This window comes from Anser cygnoides, chromosome 9 (genome assembly GCF_040182565.1).
Source record: "Anser cygnoides isolate HZ-2024a breed goose chromosome 9, Taihu_goose_T2T_genome, whole genome shotgun sequence".
Taxonomy (NCBI): Eukaryota; Metazoa; Chordata; class Aves; order Anseriformes; family Anatidae; genus Anser; species Anser cygnoides.
Genome location: NC_089881.1, coordinates 3641857 through 3655551, shown reverse-complemented (window position 1 = coordinate 3655551; position 13695 = coordinate 3641857). Strand labels below are relative to the sequence as shown.

At 39.5% G+C, this 13695-nt stretch overlaps 1 protein-coding gene across 1 annotated transcript; it reads left to right on the top strand.

The window, feature by feature from the left end:
• The first annotated feature begins 1170 nt into the window (after positions 1-1170).
• On the top strand, positions 1171-3565 carry CCL20 (C-C motif chemokine ligand 20). The gene is made up of 4 exons (XM_013181430.3): positions 1171-1507; positions 1760-1874; positions 2678-2755; positions 3043-3565. Exons 1-4 carry the CDS (start codon positions 1426-1428, stop codon positions 3068-3070), a joined length of 303 nt encoding a protein of 100 aa, XP_013036884.1. The 5' UTR covers positions 1171-1425; the 3' UTR covers positions 3071-3565.
• The last annotated feature ends 10130 nt before the right edge of the window (positions 3566-13695 follow it).

Here is a 13695-nt window from a genome sequence, read left to right as displayed (position 1 = left end):
ATTTTCATATCTTCTTGTTGCTTGACAGAAACTGGGTGGCATGCCTTTCTCCCTTAAAAATAAATAAATAAAAAGAAATCCCAGGCTGTCACTGGACAACCAGTAAAAATCAAAAAAAAAAAAAGAAAAAATGGTGACAGCGGGGAAAAGAGAGAATTGTTCGTTGCTAACCTGTTGCTTCTTAATACCTGTCAGTCTAGAAATAAGTGATCCGTAAATAAGCTACGTTTATGGAAAGCAAAAAGTTATCAGCAGTACACAAAGAATAGAGGGTATGTCATTCTGAACAGTTTCTGACCACGTCCTTGAGCTCTAACTTACGAGAAGCTACTTAAAGCTCAGGTTACTCTATAACCACCTGGAGCTGGTAACAGCTCCTGTGTACAGCAGCAGAACAGGACATGGCCTGCAGCCGTCACATTTGTTACACAGGGGTCACTGAATGGTACTGGAAATAGCAGCCTTCAGTAGCAGCTCAAACAGTGCACTTGGTGCGATTACATAATCTCTCTGCATGGGTTTCTTCTGAGCCATGAGAGGCCCTTTTAAGACTGTGTGTGTGTTTTAGCTGAATGTTCAGGAGTAACAATATTTGGGTGCAGTATGGAATGGGGAGCAAACAAGATACAACTGTGGCTTATGAGGCAGCATCAATGCATTTGGAACAGTATAGAGTCTGTTTCTAATGAAATGGTTCAGACGTATAACGAACAGGCAAAAAGCGATGACAGTGAGAAGAAACTCTAGACAAAACCCATTTCCATGAATACTTGGCCCATGTGGGCCCCGCCAGTATTACAATCTACAGCTCGCAAAGCAGTCATCTGGAAAGTCTGATGTTACTGTGTTGGCCAACCAGTAAATACTAATATAGTCTTTTGGCATCATTAAAGATAGTTACCCAGTTTCTAAGAGGATACATTGAAATGAATCTGTCTGGGCTATCTGTCTGTAGGCCCATCTCCCTCTACCCCCACAGTGTGCTTGCTTATTAAAATAGAGCACAGCAAAGACACAGCTTCGGTAGGTAACATTCAGTTACCTACATTTGATTTTCCTCATTTCACAACCCACACTCCTACCCCTAAAAATACATGTTTCACCCACAGAACCATTACCTCACAACCTTTTATTTCCTTTTCTTTTTGGCTGAATCTTCTAACCTACTTTAAAAAACAACAAAAAAAAATTTCCCCAGCACGCTGCTATCTCTGGTTATAGCACCAGGAAGGAGCGCTGAGGTTGTATTGGGCATGATGGAATTTGCCGTGGGGAAACCCAATGATGATAGTGGAACCCGCCCGCGTGTGAATTCCCGTGGCTCCCGCTGCGGCTTTATAAGCAGGTGGAGGAGAGGCGAGCTTGGCAGGACAGGCAGGCAGTGAAAGAGCACTCACTTGAGCACAGCTGCTGCTTAGAGTGAAAATGTCTGGCTTCAGCACAAAGAGCTTGGTCCTGGCTTCTCTGCTTGGGCTCCTGTTGCTGCTGCTGTGCAGTACCTCCCAAGGTGAGTGTGCTCGGGCACTCCGCCCTAGGATGCAGTTCTTGGGCTGCTTTGCGCCACGCTAGCCACGCCAGGGTGTGTGTGCTGGCCACGGGATGATGGAGAAGGGGATTAATTCAGCAAAGTACACTACCTAATCCTCCTTCTCTGTTGAAGGGGAGCTGGACAGCTGGGGGGAGGGGGATGGACACTAGACAGCATGGAAATGTGATCCAAATAGGTTTTACTAACATTTTTTTTTCCCCTTAATTCCAGCACAAAGCAACCAGGACTGCTGTCTGTCTTATACCAAAGCCCGTCTGCCTCGGTGGGCCATTAAGGGTTATACTGAACAGCTCTCCAGTGAAGTCTGCGATATTGATGCGATCATGTAGGTTGCTTTTCAGATGATCCTGTTTTTCTGACTGTCATGTATGAACCTTAGAATGCCTATTGGGGCAGGATCAATGATTTGAATGCTAGAAGTGTGATTTTTCTTTTTCGTTTTCTTTTTTTTTTTTTCTTTTCCAAAAGTCAATTTAACTAAATAAAATGCATATAGTGATAGTATAGAAAATATCCAACCAGTAGTTGATAGAGACTACTAACTCATAGGACAACTGTACAATCTACGTAACACATTTGTTTAGGAATCACCTGTGCAGACAAGGATGTGCTTAATCTCCAGCTGAGGGTACCTAGTCAATACACGGTGTTTCCTTGACAAAACTTGTTAACAGACACACAAACTACGTAACATGCAAATTAGACTTTTCTTAATTCACAGAGATCATAATTTTTCCCATGAGGTTTTAGCCCCCCAAATGATCTCTCACCTTAGCATAACAGCAACTGTTTTCTTTAGTCTTAAATGTTATTTCTTGCACCTAGCAAAGTTCTTTGTCTCAATAGTTACAACAAATTGAACATTTCTTGGTGCAAGAAATGGCTCCTGAGACTGAAGCTATTACATTTAAGCTTCATTGGGTTATTATTATTATTATTTTTTTCCGTATAATATCGAAGGGGTTGTGGAGCATCCCAAATTGAACTGGCATTTACAAAAGCAATTTCTATTCTTCGTTATGTAGAGTAACTATGGTGCATGCTTTTGATTAAATGCAGCTTCACAGTACTTACTAGCAGGGATTTCTAATGATTATTTACCGATCTCTATCATTATTTCTTTTCCAGTTTCCACACCTTCAGTGGATTGAAAGCCTGCGTAAACCCTAAGGATGGCTGGGTGAAGAAGCACCTTCTTTTCCTGAGGTAAGAATCTAAAAACTACTAAATTGATGAAAACAGAGCATGTATAAAAGTTCTTCTCTCACATCTCCTGAGGACAGCTGCTGATGGCAATTCCAAACTGATTTTTCTTTCTATCTCCTGTCAGACATGGCTACTCCTTTTTAGGAGTCCTCTCAGGGACAGTCATGTCACATGCCCCTTTTTCTACCTGACCTATTCTCTCAGCAGGTGCTATATCTTGGAGAGAGTAACATGTCTTTAATCTATGTCTGAGGTGATTATTTGTGTTCTCTTGTTCTTTTCAACAGCCACAAGCTAAAGAAGATGTCGATGTGATATGGTTTCCAGCAGGGAACTAAATGCAGTCGTGGCTGAAGAACCTCTAGGCTCAACCTCTTGGTTGAGATCGTCGTCTTGTACACTGTTGTGTGCTTACTCACCACCATCTCTGGCTTCTTTGGAACCGTTGAACTTCTTGTTGATTCATATTGCATCGCTGTTTTGCTTGAATTAAGCATTTTGTTAAAGTTTCTATGTTTACTAATGTATTACTAGTATGACATGAGTACTATTTAGTAAAGAGTACCTTAAGCTGTTGTACAGAATATGAATTGTATTAGGTTTATTGCATAGTATTTTTGTGTTGCTCAGCATGTGTAAACCTTTGTAAAGGATATTTATTCTGTTTATTTTGTTACTTCTCTAGCACTTTCTTGTCCCAAAATGTTCCTTTTAACTGTAGTTAGCATTATAATACTTTTTGAACAACTGTTAAAGTCTGCTTGTGGAAAAAATGGAAACTGGTGTTAAAAATAAATGTTAAAAACTGCACTCTGTGTGGTATGTTTGTTTTTGTAATTGAAAAAGGTGACTTTCCCTCAAAATAAATTCCTTTGCTCATGAGCCCCAGCTGAAATGACTACTCAAGTGTATTAACCCCTGATAAAGCCAGTGTCCACCTGGTTGTCTTTGTTTGCCAGGTGGGTAGCTGTGGACTCCATAGGATATAATTCCTTCCTCTTACCCAGATGGCAGCTATATATGAAGCTTTTGCTTAACATGAAGACCTGTTTTTAGCTCAATCTCATCTTAATGAGACTTGAGGGAATTTCTCTTACTGGTTTCTCTGTTTGCTCAGGAGAAGTGTTACACACATTGTTACAGGGCAAGCTTCTAGCTCATCTGCTGACAAGGCTTACGATTATAGTGTCTGCCCTCAACTTAGTCATCTTTAGAGGAGGAATTTGCAGTGCTTTCCTTCCCTTTATGTGTTTCCTCAGGGTGGCTTTTAGCATAATGAGGTTTTCCTGGTGCAGGATCTCTTGGTGGAGGTCTGCAGCCACCAGTGCAGTACAAATGATGCATGATAAAAGTAGTAGGTCTTCGTGCAGTAGGTAGGATGTGAGTGTTGGTGAATCCGGAAAGACTACTCGGCTCTGTAGCTGCTGTTAGATGGCTCGGAGACTTCAGGGATGTGAGCAAGTAGGCTGTGTAGGTATACTCAGTGTCAGCACCAGAGTTTTGCAGATAAATCTATGCCTTGGCTTTTGGTACCTTTTAGTTGTGGAGATAGAAACATTAATTAAAATTTAATTTAATTTAATTTCTAAATTATTTTTAGTGTCCTTGAGAGAGGAGCTGAGAGATGTTCGGGAATGTAAGGCTGTTGATTCTGCTTTTAAGACTTGCCAGAACTTATGCAATCTGCTTCTGACCCTGCAAATCTGGGAACCAGCGATTCTCTGTGGTGAAGGTCTGAAGGTGTGAGATTAATTTGCTTAAGTTTCCAACAGGTGGATTCCATGTCCCTTATATTAAGGATATGAGGTAAGAACCTATCACCCTCCCAGAGAAGTAATTAGCATGTTTCCTCGGAATTCCCAGAACTTCTTGACAGGACTGGGGCAAACCACAAAGCTCTGGGGTGGGCTCAAGGAGCATGTGGGCTAAATCATGCACCAGCAAAACAGTACAGACACAATGAATGGATTCGTGTTCAAGACCACCTTGGGTATGGATGTAGGGTGTTTTGAAAGAGTAATGGGATAAGAGGAAAAAAGACTGTTTGGTAGCTGCTAACAGAAAGGTAAATGCAGTGCCTGTCACCGATATGGGTGCCGAGGTTGATCTGGGGAAGAAGAGGGGATGTGGAGTGGGATTGATAGGAAGATGGCTACGGGCAGCGCAATGGTGAAAGACAAACTGCAGAGAGCTGTGGAGATATTAAGAACCATTGCTATATATGAATTTTGTTCAGAAAAGCTCGGAGTCCACACTGGGGAATTCAAAGCAGAGGAGCAAAATAAGAAAGTGAAGTTTGACGTGAAATTCTGTGGGTGGCTCTTAGTAGTCACAAATCGGGGCCGTGAGTTTCGTATTGCTTCTGTAACTCCCCTTCCATCGAGTCAGCCATGGCTCTGTCTCCACAAAAACCCAGATGCTTTATCCACAGATCTGTACTGAGTGTGATTTTTTTAAAGTTTCTTTCTTTGTAGTTGTACACGTATAGTTGTATAACCAATCTCATTGAAGGAAAAAAAAATCACCTGGAAATTGGTTCATATGCTCAATAACACTGACTGATGAGGTTGTTAGGCAACTGGTAGGAAGTTCTATGCAAAAACAGCATGTCCTGTCATGAATTTCTGGGGATGCAAGCAGGCTTTATAAGCAAGCATCTCCAAAATGATTAGGTCGGAGGCATATTTTTGTAAGTAGCCTTAAATCACCAGTAAAAGTTCTGACAGCTTTGAAAATGATGACCATTTCTAGGAAGACCTTGAGACTGGCTTCTTTGGTAGGGTTGTTGCATCTGTTCTGCATTTGTGTAGTTAAGTTTGTTTTTCCTTTATATCTTCAGCCCCCCAGCTTGTTTGCATTGCTGAACAATCTGAGGTGCAACATTAGACAGTTATTTGGAGATTTTTCTCTCCCCTTTATTAAAAAAAAAAAGCATTTTCTCTTGCAAAATGCTAAAAAAGAATTTTATTAGAGCTTGGAAATAATTTGGAGAAAGAGTGTGAGAGCGTTCCCATAAAAGTCTCAGCACAACTTCATACTGCAGTTCCAAACTTAACTGCTTTTGCTGTGTTGAGATCATGTTTCAGTGATTCCTGTACCTGCTGGAGTATTATTATTGACTCTGTGCATGTGTTTACATTCTGTGGTTTTTCCTTAATTCCTTTTTTTCCTTTTTTCTCACGCCATTCCCAGTCAGTACATTATGGTATTTTGTTTGGGATCTTTGTCAGAAAACATTCTCTTCATGTATGGAATCATATTTATTAATTTCCTAATATTTCTTCTCCTACTCCAGCACAAACCAACCGTGACTGCTGCCTTTCTTACACACAGCGAAAAGTGCCTCCTAGGGCTCCTGTCAGTTACACAGAGCAGTTGTCAGAAGAACTGTGAAAATGTAATTACTATAGTGTAAATTATCAGTTTAAAGGAAGTTAGCAGTATTACCACTATTGGTTAGTATAGCCTGATGCGTGACTGACGGGATCTCCTTCGGTTCTGCACTTGGATCTGTTTTTGGCTAGTGGGAAAAAGTATTTAAATATTATACTGTCACATCTGCATATAGTCCTGTGAATTTATCTCAGGGAAAAAATACACATAGAAAATGGTGTGCAACAAGGAATAGCTCTTAGCATGCATTTTTATCTTCTACTGCATATTACGTATTTAAACAAACAGTGGGTGTTAATGAAAGGTAGCAAAGCTGCTGATGACAAAAACAACTTAGTATTGCACGGACAGTGATTTTCTAAGGAATTGTAAGCACTCTGCTGATTTCATCTTGCTGTTAAAATATAAAACCTGTCATATCTCATGTGTTGGGCAAGTACTAACAAGTTACTTGTTGAATTACTATTCTATTGATTGTAGCCTCTAACCATCAGCTGAAGACTCTTTGTTGTTTCTCACCTTTTATTTTTTTCCCCCTACCCTCTACACAAAGTGTGGGTCGAAAAGCACTTGAAAGTCCAAGAGAAATGGGTGAAGTCCTTCTCAGCCTGAGGTATGCATGCTTTCGAGTACATTATCTACTGAAAATTGAGCTTTACTGCCTGTGCTTAGTGACAATGATGCTTTTAGCTCTTCTGTAGCAGTGTTGATAATTGGTCGGTTATTTTCAGTTACCAATGCCAGTGAGCCTGTGTGTTAACTGAACTTGACTTCTAAACAGGAATGTGTTGTTCAGCTGTAATTTTATTGAGAAGTGAGTCAGGGAACCTGTGAACCTAGAAAGGCTTTAGACTTATGAAACTGTCACTTGATTTTAATGGCATACACCCAGCTGGATAAACTCCAAAACAAAACAGATGATCATTTGCTGATCACAGCTATGTTATGGCTCTGGCAGAGTTATCCCAAATATCGTGCTATAAGCAACATCCTTTCCCAAAATATAAATCATAAAAGCACTTTTTAGCCTTTGGACTAAAAGCAGTCACTGTGTATGGCAAGTTTACCAATCAACTGTAGTTGTACAAATTTACATAAATGCAAAACTAAGTTCTGTCCCTAAGATTTTGTGGTTACACTGTTTCGGTAGAGTTAGTGCATCAGTCCTAACTCTGCTAAAGGTTTTTAAACTGGTGTTTGTTTCTTGTGTGTTATTAATGCAGATAACTTCCAGTCAAAGTTAATGAAGAGCTGCTGGCATTAGATTAAAGTATGGTATACAACAGATATGCTGTGGCTGGTATTACATATTAGGCATGGTGCTAATTAGGCTGTGGCTGCATGGTGCTAATTAGGCTGTGGCTGCTATTACATATTAGCTCAAATAGCTACTGTAAGTCAAACCAGGCACTTAATAATCTTTTGTCAAAAAAGTTTCTTCTTACAGCATTATTCAAAGATTATGTGATCCTAAATACACAAGTAATGTAATGACAGGTGAAATTCAGAATACTGTATGCTTAAAAAGGAAAATATATCACAGGAAATGTAGAATCTAAAATACTATTATTAATTGCTGTTAACAAATTTACAGCAGCATATCCATAATTTTGTTTATATGAATTCAATTTAACTCCCCAAAATAAAATAACAATTTTGTTTGTAAACATCCGTGTCTATATTTCCATATTCCAGAAATATTGCTACTCGTAACTTTAAATTGAAAACTCTTATTTTTTTTTTATATTCTTTTTGTTGCAAGGAGACAGTTGATAGTCAGGATTGAGATCCCTTGAAAAAACAGGGATGCTGTATAGAGTGGCCATATAAGGAATTATGCTGGGTATACTTGTATGTATGTGTATACAATGTATGCCCTATATTGGAGGGATTTTTACCTACCGTCACAGCCACACAGCTGTATACACAAAAGTGAGGAAGAGAGGCATTGCAGATGGCAGCTTTCCCTAGACTAATAGTGCCATCAAAGGGATATGAAAATCCAAATAGAAAGCACTACCTTCCTCTCAGAAGAGGTCACTGAAGTAAAGGGGAGTTGAATTTGTATGGCTTCCTATTGTATAGTCTCTTACTTGGGTTCTGCTAAGACTGATTCCTTCCCAATTGTTAATATCAGAGAGCTGTCAAAGGAATGTATGAGATGTAATCCCTAGGGTTCACTAAATAGATCATTAATTTCTACACATATAAATTTACTAATATTTCAGTTAGACAAAGAGTTGGGGGTACTATGTTTAGTGAAAGTGTGTACTGAAGTGTATGAAACAGAGCACAAAGTATTTCTTATTTCTGATTCAACCTTTAGGTATGTTAGCAATGCAAGTTGTCTTCTCCTGTGGCCATGAGCCAAGGCAAAACAATTTTATGTGTAGGACAGTCTAGAACAATTTAATTTTCAATTTTACATCCTCCTCCTGTGTTTTCTGGATGGAATACTAATCAAAACATAGATTGTTCTTGAAGGAACACTGCTTGCAAGGGGGTGAACTCTGTACCAAGAATTCATATAGCAAACACTGAAATGACAGTAGGTAACATCATTAGGTATCAAGGAGAGAGGAACATCAGAAATTTGTAAATAGCTCTATACTCATAACTCAGGGAAATAGCAAGGTGCCATGCACTAAACGGTCAGTCTAACTAGAATTGTGTCAGTGGAGATGGGTTCAAGTAATTGGCTCAATTTACAGTGAAATTGTCAATTACAGTGTCATGATTAAACTAGTAGTTTAATATCCTTGCAGCATCATTGGTCAGGTATGAAGCTAGTGAGAAAACTATAAACTAGAAAAGTAGGCAAATGGGAATTTGAGAATGATAGATTCAATGTGGCAGCTAAAATCAGAGCTGCAGAGTGGTCAGTCTGGTAACAACTATACACTCAAATGTCATAGTATTTCATGTACGATTAAGCTTTGTTATATAGCTGAATGTAAGGAATACAAAACAAATCTTAATGTAAAATGTCATGCATATGTGAAAAATAATAGTATTTTGGCAGACTGGCTAACTACAGTGATTGCTTTTTTCAGTGTACATTTACTAGAGCTGCTTGAAAAATATGATTGTGTTCCAGTGGGCATTTGAATGTTTCAAATTGTTATGACTAGGAATAAATGGTCAAAATGTCTTCCAGAGACAATGCATATTAAAGATATCTGAGATAACACAAATCTCAGAGATGCTCACTCCATAGCATTGCTCCAAATTGTTACAGGAGTAGGCAAAAACGTTTGGTTAATTTTAAAGTGGGTAGTACTGTATTAATGCCAATTACAATGAATGCATGATATACATATATATATTTATATATGAATTACATGAAAATGATAGTAAAAAAACATACAAAACAAGAAACATGGAGACAATGCAATAGGACTACAGAAATGTGGAAAACCTGAGAGTTTATGTGAAATGCTTAATGCATTTTGGCATTATAAAAATGAAATACAAAAGCCCAAATGTGATATTTTGACTTTTTTTTTTTTTTAATTAAAAGCAGTGGTGAAGTAAACACACTTTGACTTTAATGAAGCTGTGTTTTCTAAAGCAAAGTGTCTTTCCTGACTTATCTTCATCAATTCTATTGTAGACTTGGTAGAAATCCTGAGGAAGCTTTTTGCATTCTCCTGACTGAAAGTAGTTTGACTCAACTGTGTGTTAGGTAACTGTAGGAGAAGTGCTCCTCTGTTTTCCTTACTAGGTGCATCCAGATAACTCGCTGGCTTTCATCTTGCAGCTCAGACAATCGGACCACAGAATAGTTGCGTAATTACCTGATGCTGTCAGCTTTGCTGCCTGCCTGACTGGTAAAGGACTCTTCTCGACTGCAAAGGTCTTCAGCACCCCACAGTCTGGACCGTGGAAAGAAAGATTAAAGGCATTTCTGAGTTCTTCTCAGAGTGGGTAAGACAAACATGTTTTAGTGTGCGTGTGGTTTTTTTCTTTGATTTTTTTTGTTGCCAGGTCTACCTATCAGTGTGGCAAGACTAAGAGAGGAAAGAAGGCTCTTCCTTAAAAAGGGAAGGGAAAGGAAAGGAAAAGAAACGAAAGGAAAGGAAAACTATATTTTAGCTAAGTGAAAATTTGACTGAAGGAAGTAAGAATATATGGAATGAGCCTGACTGCACGTGACATTGTAAGCAGTGTGTGAGAACTGGTAGATGGACAAAAGAGCACAGAACGGAACTAATGTTCTTTTCTAGTGCTTGCTATTGTCTCGTTGTAGGTAAACCACACGTGCATCTATTCGTGTGAACAGAAACTTGCGACATATTTCCTAGGCAAATAGCAACTCTTTCTCTCTCTTTATTTGGTATAATGTTAAATTGATGAAAACAGCCATGCAAAGATGAAAAACAGAATCTTTGGGAAAGAGAGTGTTCTGTTTACAGCACAACATGCTTTCATTCTCCCAGAATGGCTCTTACCTGGCAAACTGAAAACTCCTAGAAAATCATCTTCCACATACAAATAATACAGTTTTAACATTTTCATGGCTCTGGCGCCATGGTTAGCACTGGAAATAACAGAGCAGAAGTGAGAAGGAGTGCTAACATTGCAGAAGGAAGTGTATGAGTACAGGGGTGTGTGTTTCACTAAGAGGAAGCAGGATCCCTATGCCAGAATAGAACAACCTTGAAAAAAATTACCTAAACCCATTTAATTCACCAAGCAGAAACAAGGAAATATCACAGTACAGTCTTTCTGCATCTGCCAAACCTTACAATTATGAGAAAGGACAGCATGAAAAACTCCCCTTAGTAAAAATTCACTGCACCCATTACTGACATAACAGAAATAGGAAGTGGCTTTCTACATCTTTCCCTTAACTCAAACTCTTGGGCTGGCCTTTCTGATTTAGTTCAGCTTACCACAGACTGACCTACTTCAGAACAAGTGGGTCATGATACAACTTTAAATCAGGAAGCCTAAAACCCACTCTTCTCTGCAAGCGAGAGTGTGTTTGAGTCAGAAACACTTTCTTACTCTTCTTAGGATGGTACTTTGGGCCAAAAAAAGAGATTTGGAGAATCTGTGTTGGCAGAAAGAACCCAGAGTTCTCAAAAGGAAGCTCTTTGTTGTAACCGTATTCATTTTACTTCACACTATCCAACGCAGTTGTCTCCAGCACTCTACATAAACGTATATTGCAGCCTTTCAAAGGCTTTTGAATACTGACTGATAGCGAGGTTTATAGTATCTTCTTTCAGCCACTCCTGCAGACTGCTGACATAAGCAAAAATGCACAGGGCACAACTGATGAATGTTATCTTTCCAAGCTGATAACATCAATACTTTTGATCTCTGTACATAACAGCTGATTACATTGCTGCAGATCCTGAGTGGATGTCTCAGCATTTCCCTTTTCTTTCCAGTGTAGATATTTTTGAACTCTCTACAGTGTGCATAAAGAGTCTTCAAATCTGGCCTTTCATGGTTTAGAGGCTGCGTGCACCTTTTGGATGCTGAAAGACCTCAGGAAACAATTTTACCCCAGCAGTTGAAAAAAATTCTTTCTAAAATTATGCACTAGTTGCCTGTTTTCATGAACTCTAAAAAGAGTAGCATTTCTGCTTAATAGTGCAGGGTTAGTGGTATGGACTTCCGCTCAGGCGCCCTACTTTTGTGCATCATCAGAGTCCTTGCTTGCCTAGCCCTTAAGCAATTAGCTGTGTTGAAGACCTTCCTCTCTCTACAGTTGTTACCTATGCTGCCTAAAGTCTCCATAGATAATCCTACCTGTGCCAGAGCTGTAGTTCTGTTTTGTCACATACCGTTAGTTACTATCTATTTATTTTGCATGCAGGCCTGTCCTCAGTGGCACTTTGGGAAAAACTTCATCTCAGAATAGTATAGCTCTTTGCCACCCGCTTGGGTAGTCAGCATTTTTTTTTCTATTTTTTATATAGGAATAAACAATGCCATAAAGCCAGTGCCATTATGCCAACAAGGAAAGGGGATGAGAGTTGAGGCCTGATTTGACTGATAATGTCACCAGCATCATTACCTCTTACTCCTGATGATGACAAGCTGTGAGACGTGTGTTTGGATGGAGACTAACAGGGAGAAAGTAAGGCAAGAACATGCAAGGAGCTGTTGTCACAGAGCTCTGTGGCTGCTCCACTTCCCTCTTCCCTGTTCAGACTGGGCTGCATTTGTCCTTTCCATGCCTCATGAAACACAAACAAAACAAGCTTGTTGGTATATGATATACAAAACCTTGAAAAAAATTATTTCTCAAGAATACCACAATAATTGATTCAATGATGCAAATACCATCCTGAAGTACAGGACTGAACAGATGATTATTGTAGAAATTATATTAAAATAGCAGATACTCCTCATTTATGCTGTATAGAAGTATCGAGCCTTTAAATTTAACTAACAAGTCACACGTAACACTTCTAGTCGGTGTTAACTAATACTGAAGACACCAGAGAGGCTGCATGAATGTGTGTTTGCAAAGAACTGAGAGGAAGGAGTTAATGTAGAAAGCAGCACCCATGGCATGTTCATTGTTAGCATCATTTAAGCTAAAAGAACAGAAAAATATTTATGCCTGGAAAGAATAATTGGGGTGGTTACATATTATGCTAAACAAATACAAAAAACTGTTAAGACACTAGAGGACGCCAAGACTAGGGGTTGTTCAAAAAGTTGTTTTTGAACAGGGTCATTCCAAATAAGTCAGTTCTGTTGTAAAGCTGTTTAGATTGTTTTCAATGAAAATATTTCCTATCTGCCTCAAGATAACCAACCTTCCACATACGAATGAGACAAAAGATCAAACCAAACCCCAATCATGTCTCACAGACAACCTGGAATTGGCCATTGTATTTTACTTCCTAGCTGTGCAGAACCAAAGGTCTGTCTTCAAAGTGAAGCTGTAGGGAGCCCTGTGAGTGTTTCACAAAAGTCACGTACTGTTAAACAGTGACCTGAACCTTGTTCTAGTGACCCCTTGCCAATGATACGGGCTATGAGGAGACTGATGAGATGAAAGCATGACTGCTTCCCCCTATCGATGATCTACAGCCATTTCTGCATAAAGATTGACTCTTTAGTACATTGTCTTTTAATGGTTCCATGTTGGTTCTCTCTTTTCACATTTTTACTTTAGTCATCAACTCTTTGATTTTTCAAACAGCCGTCATGTATTTGTCCTGCTGTTACTCCTGCCTCTTTAACTGCCCGCATTTTGCCATTTGTAGCACACTCCAGCTCAGGCTTTCAGGCTGACACCTTGATCTCCGCAGCACACACGTGAAGCTGGGCCATGCGGTGCGTGCAGCCCTTCCGGCTGCTGGTGCTCAGGGTGGGCGCGATGAGCCGACTGCAAGAACAGCAGAAAAGCGTTCAAATACCGAGCCCACGCACAACACAAAGTTACAGGTAGAATTAATAGGGATAGGTACAAATCAGTCCACCTGGGAGAAAGCAAGCCTAACTTTGTATATTGATGAGCTTTCAGCTGACTATTGCTACTCCGGTGATATCTTGCCGTTACAGCAGATAGTTCTGCT

Coding starts and splice junctions, on each gene's coding strand:
- CCL20 (XM_013181430.3), top strand. CDS start 1,426: ATGTCTGGCTTCAGCACAAAGAGCTTGGTCCTGGCTTCTCTGCTTGGG. Junction 1,875..2,677: donor TGCGATATTGATGCGATCAT/GTAGGTTGCTTT, acceptor TTTCTTTTCCAG/TTTCCACACCTTCAGTGGAT. Junction 2,756..3,042: donor AAGCACCTTCTTTTCCTGAG/GTAAGAATCTAA, acceptor TCTTTTCAACAG/CCACAAGCTAAAGAAGATGT.